The 19,576-nt window shown below is 39.8% G+C and overlaps 1 protein-coding gene across 2 annotated transcripts in view; it reads right to left on the bottom strand.

Annotated features, from left to right (window-relative positions):
• PPP4R3A (protein phosphatase 4 regulatory subunit 3A) overlaps nucleotides 1-19,576 on the bottom strand; it is a 64,764-nt gene that overhangs the window by 14,301 nt on the left and 30,887 nt on the right. For both annotated transcript variants that reach the window (XM_006275954.4, XM_014596497.3), the window contains 7 exons: nucleotides 9,849-9,926; nucleotides 9,645-9,761; nucleotides 9,031-9,147; nucleotides 7,055-7,186; nucleotides 6,843-6,945; nucleotides 4,950-5,108; nucleotides 2,164-2,333 (listed from right to left, as the gene is read on the bottom strand). In XM_006275954.4, the coding sequence (XP_006276016.1) occupies nucleotides 2,164-2,333; nucleotides 4,950-5,108; nucleotides 6,843-6,945; nucleotides 7,055-7,186; nucleotides 9,031-9,147; nucleotides 9,645-9,761; nucleotides 9,849-9,926 (876 nt within the window). The remainder of the gene's footprint in view (nucleotides 1-2,163; nucleotides 2,334-4,949; nucleotides 5,109-6,842; nucleotides 6,946-7,054; nucleotides 7,187-9,030; nucleotides 9,148-9,644; nucleotides 9,762-9,848; nucleotides 9,927-19,576) is intronic.

Below are 19,576 nucleotides of genomic sequence, written 5' to 3' on the forward strand. Positions count from 1 at the left end.
TGCAATATTCATAAAATGTCCTAAAAGTGCTCAGTTAACAAATATAGCAAATACATTTGTGGGTAAAATCTGGCACTTCAAATAAATAATTCGACTGAAAGAGAGATGTAAGAGTAACAGTTTTGGATTTTTACAGTTTTTGAAATAAAAAAGGTAAGTTTTCTACAGAGCCATTAATCAAGCATACTGAAATCAGCTCTAGACTTAAAATACCTGTACTTAATTTACACAGACATATATGACGATGTCAATTTGTTTTTATCATAATAATATCAATGATGTTAAGGAAAAGGAAAAAAAAAAGATCAAAAAGCAAATAATTCATGATTTCTCTGTAATGTAATAAAAGGATATTCTCTCACACTAGTGCAGGTAAGAGAAGATGAAGGGGGAAAAATAACTTCTTTAAGTATTCCTATGTGGTGCTTCTCCCTGATTGGGGCCATGATACACATGAAAAGAAAAGATGGTTTATTTCACCACAGAATGAGGTCTGTGGCCAACTCCTAATTTCAGATTCCTGAAGGATTTGTAGGAAACTAGGATTATACAGGGGGAAGTGCTCTGGCTCTGGAGCTCAAGCACCTTCTCCATTCAAACAAGGACTTTCACTAGCCTTAACCACCTAGGGCCTCATTTAAGTGACAAAGACGCTCACTTCAAAGACACTTAAATAAAGCCCTCAACATGTTACATTTCTCAAGTATCCTTCAAAACACAGGAGCAGGGGAGGTGGGAAATAATGCACATACCCATTAGAGTAGTAGGACTGGAATGATATTGTAGCCTTGATAGTCCAGGAAATATACCAGCCAGGGTTTTTTAGTGATCTCTTTTACTGGACCCACTGAATAGTTGGGAGAGACGTTAGACATGCTTTCAGGGACAAAGTTCAATTGAAGATGTGAACTTTGTTCCTGAAAGCTTATCTAACCCCCCCCATGCAGCTGGTCCAAAAAAAAAAATATCACCAAAAATACCCTAGCATCCCCCACCTCCCCCCATTCAACAGCAACCTACCCACTCAGTAGCCTGACTTTTTCCCATGCAAATTTTAAATCTACTTAGTCTGGGTGAAGTCAGTATTGAGGGAACAGTGCCATGGAAGAAGATAATCAATCCCTTCTGTGTGTGTTAGACTCCCACATGCTAAAATCTTGGGAATACTACATTTATATTGAGTCTCCTATGGTTCAGTGGTAGACTGCTTGCCTGCCACATGGGAGACCTGGGTTTGATTCCTGGGATGCTTATACAACTATGGCTATGGAGGCTCCAAACATCTGGATCCAGTCTGGCCTTTGGATTCTGTCTCAGTGGACTAAAGGGGAAGATAGGAGGTCTGGGCAGCCTCTACTCCTCCAAACCCCTACCTAGGCAAATGTGTCAAAGGTCTGGATGACCTCTCGTGCATACACCATGATCTGGCAGGATCAACGTTGTCAAACTAAACCACTATACTTCCATCTTCTGACAGAATTACCTCTCTGCTTTGGAAATATTTCCATATTTTACAGAATTCAGTCAGTCTAGACCTGGGGTGCAAAACACATACTTTACTGACAGATCTGCAAGGTACATATATAGTGGGTTGCAAACAGCAAAATCCTTACAGTGCAAGTAGAAAAGTGAACCATAAAGGCAGGCCTATGTGCAGATTACTGTTAATTTAACTTGCTATTTGCTTTGAAAATCCTTTTTAGGTTTTTATATTTGGGGAACAACAAATGGTTTAATAAAGAATTATGAGTGGACCATCAGGACTGTCTCTCAAGCACTAATGACTTAGTATATCCCTTTAAGTAATTTCAATTTCAAACATTCCTACTTTAATATTTATTCCAATCCAGAATTAGTTTATACAACAGATTTCAATAAAGGACAGTATTTTCAAATCTGGGAACAATGAATGCAATTTTAACATTGTGCAACCATTACCATTTATCTCTGAATGAAATGCCCTTCCAGAACAGTCAGTCATTCTGGACAAGAAACTTTACATCAATTTCAGATTTCTGTTGGTCATGTCATTATAATCATTTTATTTAAACATTACCAGAATTAGACACCAATAACTGCATCTGTCTCAAAATTAAAATCTAAACTCCTAAACTATATCATGTATTATAAGATCAACATTGTCAAAGATATAATAGTACTCACCACTCTAATAAATTCAAACATCTCTATTATGGCAGAATTCATCAGATTATAGCGGGATCCATTGTTGAGAAATGCTTTGACCACAGGTTCAAACAAAAAACTTTTCATTATGTATCGGTTGTAGAATTCATCCTTCAACCCAATTATCTTTCTCTTAAAACGAAGGGCACCTAAACCAGGGAAGTGGTTGTTGAAAGTTACAATTATTTTTATAGACAGAATTAAAAATAAACCAAAACAGCAGTTATTTCACATGGACTATAGATAAGAAAGTTAGCTTTTTATCAATAAATTGTATACTATTGTATACTATTGAAACAACATGTATCAATAGGTTAAAAAGGTTTTAAAAAAGTACAAATTGAGTGTGTAATGACCTACTATACCATCGAAAAAAATCCTTCAAGTCAGCCTAGATGTATAGATCATCCTTTTTTAAATGAACTGTAACACTAACCTAAGCATGATGCTAGCATGCTAACTGTTAAAACATTGAAACAACTCAGGTTTTCAAAGAAAAATCATTTCACAATTGCAAGATTCATTACCAGTATTCACTGTTGGACTCATACAGTCATTTTTCCCCTCCTTCTAATCATTTCTATTTTTTCAAAGAAATGACTTGAGTCTGTTTCATTGATTTTGTCTACAAAGTAAGCGGTCATCAACATTAAACAGGAAATGGTTTTTCTGAGTGAAGAAAATGCTGAAACTTGATCTATTTATATCCCCTTTGAAGCCTGCCTTTGAGGCTTTCATTGTGGTGTTCCAAAGCTTCTATAAGCTTTTGAGCTCTCAAAGCATCTTACTTTTGCACATCTAAAACCAGGCTATTTTCCCTCCACTGGTCTGTGAAAGTACTCCAAGTGGATAAGCTGTACACATGTGAAATAGGTTTACTGAAGGGTCCTAATTCTATCAAAATCAAACGTGATCTTTAAGGCTAGGGACAGAGTTACACATAAACCAGTATAAGTGATCAGAAATCAGTTCAAATCCGTATCACAACAGAAGTTCAGTGCACATAAACTACTTTCAAAATGGCTGAAGCCGGTTTAAGATAAAGCTGGAAGGATGTTGCATCAGACTTAACTGATTTAGGTTAAATCAGTTTACTGAACTTCTGTCTCAGATCCCCTCCAGATTCAAATCAACTCTCAGTCCCCAGCATCCCAGGATGCTTTGCACTTCTCTCAAACTCCCCCCTCACAGGTGGGCAACCTAGTCCTTGCCTAAGCTGTCTGCTCCAGCTGAGCAAAGAGGTGTGCTCTAGCACTCCCTTGCTTCTGGCTTGAGCCACTGCAGGCATACGGCTGCATTTCTGGAATTGAAAGTGAATGTCTGTTCACTTGCTTATCAGTTTAGTCTATGCAGCTTAGACTAACCTGCAAAGATTGAATCAATTCAGTCTTGGGTTTTCCAACAGTCACTTAGCCTAAGTGAAAAGGCACTTTAAACTACAAGTTACTTCTCTTCCCATTTCCAACTGTTAGTTGTGAACATGAAGAGAGACAAACAAACTTTTTGGAAAGGTTGAAGGAACTACTCAACTAGTTGCTCAGGTCTTCAAAGACCTGTTCTTCAAGACCTTCTGCCTATTAAGTTTTGACACCGAAGTGCATTGTGTTTTATTAGCAAGTAAAAAAACCAAATAAAACCTGACATTTACTTCTAAAAGTTCTTTCTTTCCAAAATTAAGTAACATCACAAGCACAAGTAAATAGATCTTGATCTACAGACTGTGATTCTCAACAAGGGTACCATGACACCCTGGACTGTCCTGAGATCTTTTCAAGGATTCTGTGGGGTACCATGCAATGGTAGCACTGTTAGGTGTGCAAGCATGATTCACAAGATAAGAGCCAGAAATTTAAAAAAGGAACCCATAGTTTTTAAAATCATTATGACCTGTTGTGGGCCGAGTCCTTTGCTACAGAAAGCTGCAAATTGGTTTATAATAGGGCTCTCTCAGGAAATAAATTAAATATGTAACTCAGGACTGTTCAAACTTTGGGGCAGCCCTGGTCTGCACACTGTGCAGACAGGCCCCTGGGATTCCACCCCTCCAACTGTGTGGGGCTGACCACCACTGCTCAGCTCTTCCTAATCTCCAAGGCCCTCCCCCACTACAGGCCAGAGAGAGGTGGTTGCATGGGCTCAGTCTTTAGGCTGCCAGCTGGACAGTCCTGAAATAAGTCACAGAGCTGGAAGGGGCCTTAAACAAATAGAGAATGGTCTGATTCCTATAAGCAACTGTTTGGGGTAGTACTCAGCCCTTTTCCTGAAAACCTAAAATGAAGGAGATTCCTCAGTTTCTCTAGGCATTTTATTCCATTGTCCTATTCTTCCCAGGGTATAAAGCTATTTGAGGTTTGATCTAAATCTGGTTTGATAAAATTAAAACCCATCTCTTTGGTGAACTGCCCTCTGTGGCAGGGTAGAACATCCCCCTCCACACTTCTTCATAACAGCCTATTGAATATTTGAAGACTGCTATGTTCTCCTTTCATTTCTTTTCCCTAAGCATATCTTATTCTCTCAACTTTTCTTCATACGACTTGCATTCAAAAAAAAGGCTAAGTTTCAGCAACCCTCCCCACCGATAAATACTAAATTATTTGGTAATTCTAAATGACACAGCCACAGGTTGGTATGAGAAATAAACGATATAGTTATGAAGATGGAACTTCTGTACTGAAGGTTATGGTTATGTAAAGGTACATATTTTCCAACAAAATACCACTATTACAAATAACACTCATCACACAAACAAGTTAAAAACTTACATAATGCCAAGAAAGCGTGCTTTGAGGCCATAAGAACTAATACTCGTCGCAGGATATCTTTGTTAATAATGTAGTTCTTTATATGATATGTATGATGTTCTACACAGAAAGTTAGCAATTCCAATATTAATGCCAACAGCTGTGCTGTCTGAAAATCATCTATAAATAAAAAATATATTTATTAACAAGAACATAATTTAAAAAAAAATACTTAGGGCCCTATTTTCAAATACTAAATCTAAATTTGCAGGTACAATCAAAGTTGGATCTTTAAATCCCACTGTAAAAACTGTTATACTAGTTTTGGGTAGAAAGCTGGAATCTACATCTAGCCCTTAAAAAAAACCAACCAACCAACCAAACACAAAAACTAAAAACCCCATATAAAAGTCCACCAGCAACCTGATAATATCTACCCTAAAAATGTTAGCCTGCTGTATCAAGAAACCCTTTTATACTGCACATGCTTATACCAACATGAGTTTTTTTGCCACTATAACACTGGTCTGATGAACAATAAGCTATACTAGCAAGAGTACAGTTATAACTGCCCTTATACAAGGGGGTCTCCCTACTTAGACGCGTCTTAAAACAGGGGTGACCAATCTGCTACACAAGTGTCGTAAGTGGCACATGCAGCCTATGTGCGAGGCATACAGCAAATCAGGAAGGGGGCAAACAGCACAGCAGCAAATAGGCAGGAAGCTGAAGGCAGAGCAGGAGATTGGGCAGGGAGTACAGAGAATGGAGCAGAAGGCAGAATGGCAGATCAGACAGAGGAAGGAGATCAGAGTGGTACCCAAGGAGGGTGCAGGGCTAATTTTTGTCATGCCTATGAAAAAGGCCAGTCTCCACGGTCTTAAAATATCATCCTGGACATTATCTTAGGTCATGTCCACTCTAAAAATTTTTGTCAGTATATTATTCTTGTTAAAAGATGTAAAACAGATTTAAAAGACATTAGCCGTTTTAGGAATCTAGAATACAAGAATCACACTAGATTAGGGGTGTCAAATTTATGGGTTGTGGGCCGGAACTACCCTATGGAACTATGTTGTATGGCCTGCTGGGCTGGCAGTGGGAAAGGGAATTTGGGGATGGGGCAAGCAGGGGTGGGACCTGACAACTAACTCTGGGACACTGAGCTCCACTGAACAAGAATTCAGCATGTGAAGAGCCCCATGATCCAGATGTGGCCCAGGGGGCAGGGGGAGTTTGACATCCCTGCGCAAGATTAAAGATGAAGCTATTGGAAAGCTACTAACGTTAAACAAAAGATAAAGGACAAGATGAAAACAATGGAAAAATTCAAAAAACTTTCAGGCAGATTCTTTTTTTTTTTTTTTAAATGTAACACTAGCTGGTTTGAAAATATTGCTGAGGTGTAAACTATTACAACAGTGCTTTTGGGAATACCAACATTTGACTTCAAACTCTCCTTAATGTTGGCTAAGGTTCAAGATCTTAAGTTGCTTGGCAATTACTCTAGAAATTTTCAGGGTATGATTAAGGACTGCTTATTGGGACAAATTTTGGATCCTCTATAATTATATATGTCCTGACAATAAAAGTATTTAAGCACCTGAATAATTTTATGTACCATGAAAAGTTGACCTGATTACTCATACACCAAAAGTTACACAGATGCCTTAAGTGCTTTGCTAGATGAAAACTGGAACAATAATGTTGTGTTCACCTCATAAGAGATCTCTAATGTCTTTTATGCATTGTAAAACAATGAATCATTGTTTTAGTTCAAATCAGACATTAATCATCCAAAATATACTTATTTTGATCATGCAGAGTTTCATACACCCTTTAATAAAGTAGTCAGCATTAAATACTGAAATTCAATAGGCTTTGACAGGACAGCCAAACTTTGCTGGGTCTCACCTTTGCTAGGCTTATCTTCGGTAGTATTAGCCAGTAAGGGGGCTGTGAGAACATGCATACAGTGTTTATAGAAGAAACCCAGAAACTCTGTCTTCTCCGTTTTCTAAAGAATGAAAAAATATTTTTTAATATTGAAGCCTGCATTTCTAACATACATTACCATGAGCATTTAACATTTCAAGAAACCAGCCATAACTGAATTTAGAACTCACATTGGCAGTTGCTAACATATTTTCTGGATCAACTAGAGTTCGAAGCAGACCCATGAGTTGGACTGCCCCCCCGAGTTCAGGATCCGTGTCACAGATCATATGTTCTATGATGAGATTAATGAGTAAAATATCCTAGTAAGGAAGACAGAGACAAAAACATATAATTTATAACTAAGAAAAATGAAAGTCCCTTTAAAGGGGAAATCAGTCAAATTTGGCCAAAATTAAAAATGTTGTAAAAAATAAAAATATTACACAACGCAGTACTACTACAACCAGATCCTTAGAATACATTTTTGAAACTTCCAATGAAATATGACTATTTGTATGCCTAATATTACTGCTTTAATCATGGAGAAGCTTTCAGAGCAAATACAAAAGTTGGCTAATGAAAATTTATAAAAACAGGAAAAAGATTTGCAGAAAAAACTTGAGACATAGTGAGAAGGCAGGTGCTTCAAATTCTATATATACATATACATGCATAATGGTTTTTCTATTAGAGGATTTAACTTGTTATTGCTAAAAGCAAATCCCTAGTCCTACAAGTGCACACACATGGCTTTAAAAACATGAACGCATGTGATGACTCGCGTGTAAATATACTCAAAACACATGCGCATTTGCACAAAAGGGATCACAAACCAATTTAACATTCTTACATAATTCTTTTGTACATGCACATGCAATTACCAGCATTAGTAGAGCTATCTGGAAACTGACACTTCTCTCAAATTGTTATAGAACCCTGATTCTACAAGCTAATAATTTACCAAACATATCATCTTTAATATTAAACTAATTTGGAATTTTGGATTAAAAAAAAATCCTACCTTTTATCTTTGCATTTCCCTTGCCAATGCTGTTTCCCTGTTGTTCTTTCCTAAATTATTGTATTCTAGCCTGAATTATATCTGTGTCCAGAATATTGTACTTGTCAACTAACAATAGATGAATACTGTATCTTATTTACATTTAAAAAGAGTTCCTGTTTATTATATATAAAATTAAAATTCCTACTGTAGGTTTGCAAGGTTCATTAAATCAAATAAGTTACTTTACTGTATATTACTTTTCTTCCCTATAAGAGATGCAAGCTTTGTATACTTTGGTGTATATTCAGGGCAAAAGATATTACAAAGGCCTAATGACATATCATCACCACCTGAAACTAAACAAGAAGTCTGAAATTTACATATTGCTTGATGTACTCTGAAAGGCAAACTGACAGGTGTAGAAAAATTTAAGGATCCAATTCTCCAAGCATTAAGACATGCTTATCTTTAGACAAATGAGAAGCTTTCCCTTCCATATGAGAAGCTTTCCCTTCCATATGTGTGTTATTTGTATTGTCTACATGTTTAAAGCTAAGGTACACAACTAACTGCTTCAAGGACTGGGACCCAAGCAGACTGTAAGCAGCCTTCCACATGTTAACTAATAACTTGAAATTTTAATTTTTTATAGTAAAAACTCTGTTATCTGGCATCTCCCATTCCTGGGGGATGCCACTTAATCAAATGTGCACCGTCTCGTGCTGGGGGACAGGGAGGGGGGCCCCACGCAGGCTGCTTTGCCCCAGGCCGTGGGCCAAAGAAGTGACATAGAAAAATTTGGCTCGCTGCAGCGAAACCGGAAGTGCCCCAGAAGTGGTACTTCTGGTTTCGCTTTTGCCGCGTCCCTCGGATGCCAGTTAGTAGAGTTTTCCAGCTAACAAAGTGCCAGTTAACACAGCTTTTGCTGTAGATGTCAACACAGTTATACAATTTCACTGGAGATACTGCAGTGAAGGGTACTACAAAGAAGTTTCCAAATGGTTTTTATTTAAAAAGGAAGCTTTTAAAACTCAAATTATTTGTAGCATACATTTGTAAAATGCAACCATGTAAAACAGGATTTAGTTTCAGTTAATGGAGTTGCAAGTATGAACCTTCTTTAAAAAAAAAAAAGGTCACCTTAAAGGACTTCCTACTTACATCATCATTCTGTTGAGCTTCCTGCATGACAAATTCTCGTACCATGGATGGATTGTATTCAACCAAATATGAGAATATATCAGTAGCTGCACTTCGTACTTGTACATCATCCATACCCTGGGAAGTCAAGTAAAACCACTTACAAATTTTCAAAAATAAAATCCTTGAGCTTGGAAGACATGAAGCAGTCATTTTTTAAAGGAACACAAGCAACTTCACCTCTCTCTCTCGCATTTGATACCTCTATTTATATAATTATATATAATTTTACACTTTTCCTTGTTATTTGGTCAATTTTGTTAGCCCTGGGTACACAGAAAAACATATAATGATGGGAAAGTGACAACACATCAAAAATACGGAGAGGGGAGTAACTGATGTAAAGCCTAAAGCCACATAAGATTTATTACTACTTTTTAAATCAACTGACTTGCAAGTTGGTAATATTCCCTATGTGATAGGACAAATAAGAGTTCTTCAGAAAGCTGCATAACTCAAGTTTTGTCTTATTAACTTTTTAACCAACCAATTGACCTTTCTAAAATAAAAATTATAAAATAGTTATAGAAAATATTTAGAAAGTCATTTTAGAAAAAAATCTTGAGTTTACTTACTAGAATAACTTCTAATGCTGGCAGTATACCCATATTAGACAATGTTTTGAAAAAAGCATCTCTATTCTGAGGTTGTAACGTCTGAGAAAATGCACAGAACTCTTTAAGGAAATTTACCTGAAATTTAGAAAAACATATGAATGGTAAATAAGAAAATTCTGTCAGCTGGAACTGTCACTTCACACAAACTATTCAAATTCTTACCAACTCTTGTCTTTTCTCCTCATCTGTGGCTTCATCTGTTAGCTGTGCAAACAATTCTGTCAGAAATTTCTCATCTTCCTACAAAAGAAAGACAACATTTGATTACTTGCTAATTTTATATCTAAACCTCAGAATACTAAACTCCTCAAATCCCCGTCTCCCACAGTTAAAAGTCTAACAAGCCATGTATCATACTTAGCGTTTGTCAATTTTCTGCTTAATACCATTTTCAAATGTAAACTTATCAGGCATCCTTTTTCACTTTGTTACAAACCATTCTTTCCTTTTTTCATTCCACTTTCCCAGCTGCAGGGCATCTTGTAATGTCTTTTATGCATCTCTTTTCCATATCTACACCCTCTGATCTCTTTTCCTACAGTATGCTTTATTACCAATGCTACATTCTTTCCATCTATCCTTACATTAATCAACATTTTTTTTTTAATGCATGCCCTCCTCAATCTCCTTTCCACCCCAACCCCAGCCTTCAAATACATGAGGAGACTGAGGGACCTAGATTTCTTCAGCCTTCACAAGAGAAGGCTGAGAGGTGATCTTGTGGCTGCCTATAAATTCATCAGGGGAGAGCAGCAGGGAATAGAAGATGCTCTATTTACTAGGGCACCCCCTGGAATAACTAGGAACAACGGCCACAAATTGACAGAGAACAGATTTTGGTTGGACATGAGAAAGAACCTCTTCACAGTAAGGGCTGCCAGAATCTGAAATGGGCTTCCAAGGAAGGTGGTGCTCTCCCCTACCTTGGGGGTCTTCAAGAGAAGACTGGACAAGCACCTAGCTGGAGTCATCTAACCTCAGAGCTCTTTCCTGCCCAGAGCAGAGGGTAAGACTCAATGACCTACTGAGGTCCCTTCCAACTCCAACATCTATGAAGGGTGCTGTGATGCGACTGCAAAGCCATAGGCCATCGTCGCTGAAAAATCATGGCAATCACAAGAGGTCCCAGATGATTGGAAAAGGGCAAACAGTGTCCATATTCAAAGGAAAAAGAAGAATCCAGGGAACTACAGACCAGTTAGCCTCACCTGTGTCTCTGGAAAAATCATGGAGCAGATCTTCAAGGAATCCATTTCTAAGCACTTAGAGAGGGATAAGGTGATGAGGAACAGTAAGCATGGATTCACCAAGGGCAAGTCATGCCTGAACAACCTGATTGCCTATGATGAGATGACTGGCTCTGTGGATGCAGGGAGACTAGTGGATGTGGTATATCATGATTTTAGCAAAGCTTTTGATAGTCTTTCACAACATTCTCACAGCTAAGGAAGTACAGGCTGGATGAACAGGTGGTAAGGTATACAGAAAACTTACTGGAGAATTAGGCTCAGAGGGCAGTAAGCAATGGCTCAATGGCTAGCTGGCAGCCAGTATTAAGTAGAGTGCCCCAGGGGTTGGTCCTGGGGCCATTTTTCCTTCAACATCTTCATCAATGACCGAGAAGATGGCATAGAGTGCACCCTCAGCAAGAGTGCAGATGATGCCAAGCTGTGGGGGAATAGTAGATGCACTGGAGGGTAGGACTAGGATTCAGAGTGACCTAGACATATTGGAGGATTGGGCCAAAAGGAATCTCATGGGGTTCAACAAGGACAAGTGCAAAGTCCTGCACTTAGGACAGAACAATCCCATGTACCAGTACAGGCTGGGGGCTGACTGGCTGGGAAGCAGCTCTGCAGAAAAGGACCTGGGGGTTACTGTGGACAATAAGCTGAATATGAGCCAGCAGTGTGCCATTGTTACCAAGAAGGCTAATTGCATATTGGGCTGCACTGGTACAAGTGTTGTTAGCAGATCAAGTGATTAATCCTCTCTACTTCAGCACTGGTGAGGCCACATCTGGAGTACTGTGTTCAGTTTTGGGCCCCCCACTACAGAAACAATGTGGATATATTGGAGAGGGTTCAGCAGAAGGCAACAAAAATGGTGAGGGCGCTGGGGGACATGACTTATGAGAAGAGGCTCAGGGAACTGGGCTTATTTTAGTTTAGAGAAAAAGAGAGAGGGGATTTAATAGCAGCCTTCAACTACCTGAAAAGGGTTTTGAAAAAGGATGGAGCTGGACTGTTCTCAGTGGTTTCAGATGACAGAACAAGGAGAAATGGTTTTAAGTTGCAGGAAGGGAAATTTAGGTTAGATATTAGGAAAATTCTCTCACTGGGAAGGCAGAGAAACACTGGAGCAGGTTGCCCAGAGAGGCTGTGGAGTCTCTATCCTTGGAAGTTTTTAAGACCCATCTAGATAAAGCCTTGGCTGGGATGATCTAGTTGGGGATGGTCCAGCTTTGAGTAGAGGGTTGGACTAGATGACCTCCTGAGATCCCTTCTGACCCTAATTTTCTATTATTCGGGGGGGGAGGGGTGTCATCTCATAATCAGGTTGTTTCCTATTCGAGTAAATACAATAAGAGAGGATGGTAATCAAATGTTCTCCAGGTCCACGGGAGACAGGACAAAAGTAATGGTCTTAATTTGTACCAAGGGAGGTTTATGTTAGAAATGAAGATGAACTTTCCAAGTAGGTGTGATTCTAAATAATCTTGTTCCAGTGCTTAAAGGCAGTGGAATATCTATCACTGGAGACTGTTAAGTGCAGCTTCAGGACCCCCTTGCCAGAGAGATGGAGCCTGATGGCAAATTTTTGGCTGTGAAGCCCCCTGTGAATGTGGGTCGACAGTGGGGAAAGCAATGGTTGTTCTTACATCTCCACTGCTACAGCTCCTTGCCCTGCCAGGTCCATATCTGGTCGACAAGGAGATTTGTGGTCCAGATCTGGCTCAGAGGGCTGGTCGAGTTTGACACTCCCAGACCAGAGGGAAGGTCCCTGAAGTTCCTTCCAGACTCATATGATTCTATACAGTACTTAATAGTGCTGGCTCAAATGAGAAACAGCAACATAGCCCCAATCTCCCAGTTACAACTGGACTAAATACTTTTATGGAATAAATCCAGACACTATTCATAAGAAAACTTTGTTTCAAAATTAAAAGAAAAAAGAAGTTTGAAGAACATTATTGGAATCTTACTTATTCTTCAAACTGAATTATAGCTGGTGATACAATTAGGACAGGACAACTGCATGACAGTTATCTGCTAAAACACCGCAAAAAAACATGTTATAGCAAACTCTCAGAGAAATATTTCCTTCAGAGAAAAGTTCCGAGTTATTCACCATTAATAGCACACAAACTTCAGAGAGATGTAGTCTCCTCCTAATAGGACAATGAACCTTAGAACAGTAATTCTACCTCCAGCCAGAGGAAAGAAATTAAATATTTTCTTCTCTTGCCATTGAAACCAGTAACAAGATGCCACTAAACCAGTAACACAATCCCTTCTGGTAAGGCATAACTCACAGGTGCCATGTCTCTGACATTTTTTGTTCCCTTCATAAAATACAAGCAGCAGCACGTTTCTTCTCTTTATTAGGACTGGAAGTGAGTGGATGGCCTCCTACATCTTTCTAATCTCAACTACAACTTGTAACTACAATTAACACTGCAGAGGGAGTTACCACCACCAGAAAAAAAATGGAAATTTTTCTTTCAACTGAAATGTCAGAACCATGGTTAGCGTGAATCTGCATAAGCAGAAGATACAAAATCTTGAATACACTTTTTCACTGACCCATGGTACAATTTCTTTAGTAAAATGCTTCTTAACTTGCACAGAACCAGGTAAAATTCCTTACTAAAAAAAACCACTTTACATTTGAAGGTTAGCACTCAAAACTCATACATCCCAAATCCTCATTTCATTGAAAATTAAATAAGACTTCAACTCCCAGATTACTTGAGCCAAGGGTGGTCAACCTGCAGAAAGAAGTGCCGTAGGCAACTTCTGGTATGGCATGCAACAGATCAGGAAGGGGACAAGGAGCCCAGCAGCATACAGGTCAGGAGGCAGATGGCAAAGGAGACTGGGCAAAGAACAGAGTATGGGGCAGAGAGCAGCAGAGCAAGCAGAAGAAAGGAACTGAAGTGGTATTTGGGGTGGGTGAAAAACTAATTTGTGGAACACTTGCCAAAAAGGTTGCCCTCCACCAGCTTAAGCCATTTGGCACATTTTACCTGAAAGGGTAAAAAAAACTGCAAAGTCTCACTGTATAATTACTGAAATATAGTGATCACATACTTAATTGCAATATTATATCACACAATTCACATCTCCCAAACCTCAATTAAATATGTAGTATTATTACAGATAGGATTTTCAAAAGTTCACAGTCCTGACTTAACCCTGATCCTAGTCAAGTTAATATAAAACTTGGACAGAGCTGAATAGTTTTGAAAATTCCCATCTTCTGTTACTCAAACAAACACCTTATTTTAAAATATATACAATAACCTAGAGCTATTTTAAACAGAGGGAAATCACTAAATAGAGGTTTCCCTTGCCAATCACTGGGGTTAGGTTCCTGAAAGTTCCCGTGGTGGCAAAACCGTGACTGGCCAGACAAAAGACTTATGGGAAAAATGGCAGGTGGCAGAGTAATGTGCGCCCACAGAAAACCGTGGTTACTCAAAACTGCATACCATGGTAGCCAAACTGGTGTATAGAATATTAAGCATGGATACTCAGAACTGGTTGGTAAGGGAAACCTGTATATAATTTTCCAGTACTATATATTGCATACACACACACCGCTTAGAAATACACTTCAATTATATTTGCACTTATACTTCAAACTGAAGTGCATGTAAATAGGAACATGGTGTTCACTGCTACAAACAAACAAACAAACAAACAAACAAACAAACAAACAAGAACCACCCTATTATTAACAACTAGGCCTTAATTAAAATTTATCTAGAAAAGCCAAGTAAAATCCTAAAGTGTGCATCAGAACTGTTCAGTCTTTGTAGGGTTTTTTGATGTAATTTGTAAAACAGCATTTCTTAAGTGACTTCTCAATCAGGGCTATTTGCACAGAAAAATATTTAATTTTCATCTGCCACACATTTCACAGATGTACAGAACAGATCTGTATGAGCAGAAATCATGCTCTCAAAAACAAAAAGAAATAAGACAACCTATACTGGGAAGAACATTTTCCTTGCCCTTCTTTCTTCCTACATATCAATGTTTGGGATTAGAAAACATATGAGTTAAAGAAGGGTATCAGAAAAGGTACAAGAAAAAAAAATAGAAGAGAGATACAATGGTTATTATTTCTCCTGCTGTAATACTGCACTTGGTAAGCACTCCCTCACACACTAAACACAAGTGATTATTTTAAACATCAAGCGCCTTGATCTCTTTGATCTTGAGCGGTCTTTTCACATGGGCCTCAGAATGAATGAGTAACATCCATTAGATGCTTTCTACAGAAATCATAACAGGACAACCCATCTTCAGGACAAGTAGCAAGTGATAACAAGACAACCCATCATCCTGTCCTCTGCCCCTATAGGAGACAGGACTAGGAGCAATAGTCTCAACCTGCAGCAAAACAAATTTAGGTTGGAGATTAGGAGGAACTTCCTGACTATGACAGTTGTCAAACATTGGAACAGGATACTTAGAGAAGTTGTGGAATCTCCATCCCTGGACATTTTCAAGAGCAGGATTTCAAGAGTAACTCCAGTTACTGTGCAGTCATTTAGTACTTGCACAAACAAGTACTAAATGACTGTAGTCAGCATCTTGTGTATATGTGACCAAGGTTTCTTGTATGCAGTTCCACAGCACTATGCTCTTATAAGGAATTTCTGCTATGCAAATCATAATACATATGACGACTCACGGCTGCAAACAGTTAAGCTAGCGTGTTGGCAGCATGGGTTTTTATGTACTTTGCTTTTACCATGTTGTGATAATCAAAGACATCAAAAATAGTGAGAGATCTTGATCAAAGTTATTTAAAACGATAAAATGCAGACTTCAAAGTTATAATCTACAACTTGGAATTCTAATTTATAATTACATACTATTATAAATAAATGCACCACTATTTTTCAGAAGAACAAGTCCGGATAAACACTTCTGTAAAAGTTACTAAGAATGCTGAGTAAGTTAACCTGGTGGGAAGAATAAAAGATCCAAGACTGACTTATCAGGTGATCTGGTTTTTCTTCTTGGCTTTGGTGATGATCCTTTTAAGCCAAGATCTTCCTACTCGTCATCTCCAAAGTAGAAGCTTATTTTCCCTTTTTAATCATTCCAGTTCTTTCTTCAAAATGTTGAGTTATCAAGTGCAGGATGTCAGAGAACCAATTATTTTGCTAGCTCCCCAGAGCCTCTCCTCCAATTTGAGGACCTGTCTTTATTGCAATTAACTTGAGTTACCCATAAATTAAGTCACATCCACACAGAAAGCACCATGACTCAAGCATTGCAATACTTTTGACTTCAGCTGGCAGACAAGCCCATCAGGGGACATAGGTTACAGCAAGGATGGCCAACCTGCAGCGCACATCCCACAAGAAGCACAGGTGGTCTCTGTGGGTGCCTGTACACATTTTAGGAGGCTACTCTGAAGTACTATACTTAAAGCACATCCCCGCTCTCAGAGACTGTGTAAAAACATCCTGTGTGGCATGCAGCAGATCAAGGAGGGGGCAGCCAGCAAAGTAGCAAATAGGGCAGAAAGCAGAGCAGTAGAACAGGCAGGAGAATGGGATCCAAGTGGTACTATGGGAGGACATGGGCTGGGCCCCACTGGGCTACTGTTTGAATTAGTAAGTATTTGTCAGCTGCTAATCCAATACTTTTATGCAATAATTCAGTTGCTCTTCTGCAGCTAATCTCACCAGAGCTAGGATAACTTGAGAAGAGAGAACTCTGCAATCAAGAAAGCCTGAAAAGCAAGGGGTTCCTCTGGAGCTCTCTTCTATCTCTATGCAAGAGCTTTTTATAAAGGTGCAAATTACAAATTTTCCCGATCTTCTTGATGCCTCCCATTTTTAATTTTTTGAGATTTTGGTAACAGAATGGAGAACAGAACACAAAACCAGTATTTGAATAGTAAACACAATCATTGCTATACAGACTAGAGAAACTGTCTTAATCTTTCTGTGCCCAAGTTACCCAATCTATAGAATGAGGATAATGTTTATAAATCTTTGTAAAGCCTTGACCCAAGAAGAAACATTCTGTTATATATAAATGCCAAGTACTGCTGTTTTAGAAACAATTAACACTGCCAAGATCTCCCTGCAGTGATCCTGCACTAAAAGCTGTCCTTACTTGGCAAATTTGCAACCAGTTAAATGCGTATCTTATCTATTCATCTAATTTTTACAAATGTTCTTCTATTCAGAACCAAAAAAACCAACCTCTTTGGGATGGCTAAGTTCTCTCAATGGGACTTTCCCTCACTAGGCTAGCGGGAGAGCGAGAGAGAAAATTTTTGAATGGCTATTAAAACTGATCTGAAAGGTAAAACAAGATCATGGATGGAAAAACACCTACCTACCTAGGTCAACCCATCTATATAATGGAAATGGCTGCTTGATCATGACCAGCTCAGCCTTCCTGAATCCTATTTATTTATATACATAGCTTACTGTCAGTCAAAAGATGTATTTTTATTAGCACTCCACCCCCAAGAATGTATGGAAGTGTGATTTTTTTAAACCGTATGTTTATAAAATATGTACACAACTCAACAGACATCCATTCTATGTTTTTGGCACTCAGTCAAAGCTACAACAGCCCGCAACAATACACACACACGCCACTGAGAACCCTACTGTTCTCTATTTTGATGCCTCCTGTCAAAGTACTTCCTGGCTACCAGAAGCCACTTCAGAGAAACCTCGCTCAGACCCTGCAGTCTTGGAACGTAGGAGCATGGTCTCTGCAGAATCGCTGGGGGATTTGATTGCCAAACTTTGAATAAGGCAATGTTGGGCTAAAGTCTATAACAAGTCTTTTTATGAAAACACTTAACTTACTCCCTTTTATCCCAAAACAACCAAAGTGTGTCAAAGATAACAGTATCAGTATTCAAGCTCTCCCATGAAAATGGCCATCTTTCAGCGTAGTCAAGGCCAAAAGAGATTCTGGTTGGGGCCGACTAAGAAAAGCCCCCCTTTTATCAAAGTTTGCCCTATTTTTCTAACACAGAAACATACACAGAGAGGGAGGATTTGGCTGAGATACCATGTGAGGTACGCAATGTTAGAATAAGACTGAAGTGTAAGACAAGGATAATGAATGGCAGGGTTGTCCAACTTCTAAGCGACCAGAGGCCATGCACCCCCCAGGGCTGCATGCTCACCCTTGCTGCACCATTCACCTTAGTGTTCACCCCCGACTAAACTGTGTGCCCAGGTGCCCCACCCTGCCCAAAGCTCCCCAGCTGTGGCCTCCCCTAGTGCCTCAGGCCATACACAGTTTCCCCTACCCAGAGGCACAGCAACACAGCTCTGTATCCAGGGCAGCTGCAGGACACCCAGGGCAACACCTCATGGCATGATCAGCCACTGCTGAGGTTATGGCTATTTCTGTCCCCCTTCATGAAGGCAGCATGATCACCCTCTCAGTTATGCTATAGCCCCCAGCATTGTTGGCTGTGCCACCTAGGGTAGGGAAGAAGCCACAGGGGGGGGAAGGAGCCCCTGGTGCTTCTGCAGCCAGACTGATGGCAGGAGCAGAAACTGGGTAGGAATATGGGGGCCTTAATTTAATCCTTTGTGGGCAACCAGACAGACAGCTCTAATATATGGGAAGAAAGGTACAGATGGCATAGGGAGAGGCCCTCATGTTGTAGACAGAGCGCAAACTGTCTTACATTTTACATAAATGCCATGCATTTGAATACAATAAAAAACAGGAACCCTCTCTCTCTCATAAACCTACCTTCATTGGGCCAGGAATCCCAAGCTGACATGCAGTCAGCAGCAGCACCATTGCAACCTCAACAACCAGGACATGGAAGAAAGCCAAGCATGCAATTCTTTCATACCTTGCTTCCTCTAGACATCAAACCCTAGACTCATAGTTTCATAGTAGCTAGGATCAGGAGGGACCTGAACAGATCATCTAGCCTGACCCCCTGCTACAGGCAGGAATAAATTCTGGGTTCACAAGACCCCAGACAGGTGATCATCCAATCTCCTCTTGAATTTGCCCAAGGTAGGGGCAAGGACCACTTCCCTGAGAAGTTGGTTCCAGATTTTGGCCACCCTAACTGTAAAATATTGCCTTCTGATCTCCAACCTAAACCTATTCTCCATCAGCTTATGACCATTGTTCCTTGTCACCCCAGGTGGTGCTGGGGAGAAAAGGGCTCTCTGCCTATTTGCTGTTGATGAGTTTGTAGGCAGGCACCAGGTCTCCCCTCAGCCTCCTCTTGCTGAGGCTGAACAGGTTCAGGTCCTTCAGTCTCTCCTTGTACGGCCTGTCCTGCTGCCCTCTCACCAAGTGGGTGGCTCTCCTCTGAACCCTCTCCAGGCTGGCCGCATCCCTTTTGAAGTGCGGCGCCCAGTACTGGACGCATAGAGGGGGAGTATCACTTCTCTGGACCAGCTTGAGATGCACCTTTGGATGCATGACAAGGTATGGTTGGCCTTGCTGGCTGTGGTCTGGCATTGGCGGCTCATGTTCATTTTGGAGTCAATAATGACTCCAAGATCTCTTTCCGCCTCCATGCTTTCAAGAAAGGAACTCCCCAGCCTGTATGTATGCTGTGGATTCCTTCTCCCAAGGTGCAGTACCCTGCATTTGTCTATGTTGAACCCCATCCTATTCTCGTCTGCCCACTTT

The sequence above is a fragment of the Alligator mississippiensis genome, chromosome 2, assembly GCF_030867095.1.
Source record: "Alligator mississippiensis isolate rAllMis1 chromosome 2, rAllMis1, whole genome shotgun sequence".
Classification (NCBI taxonomy): Eukaryota; Metazoa; Chordata; order Crocodylia; family Alligatoridae; genus Alligator; species Alligator mississippiensis.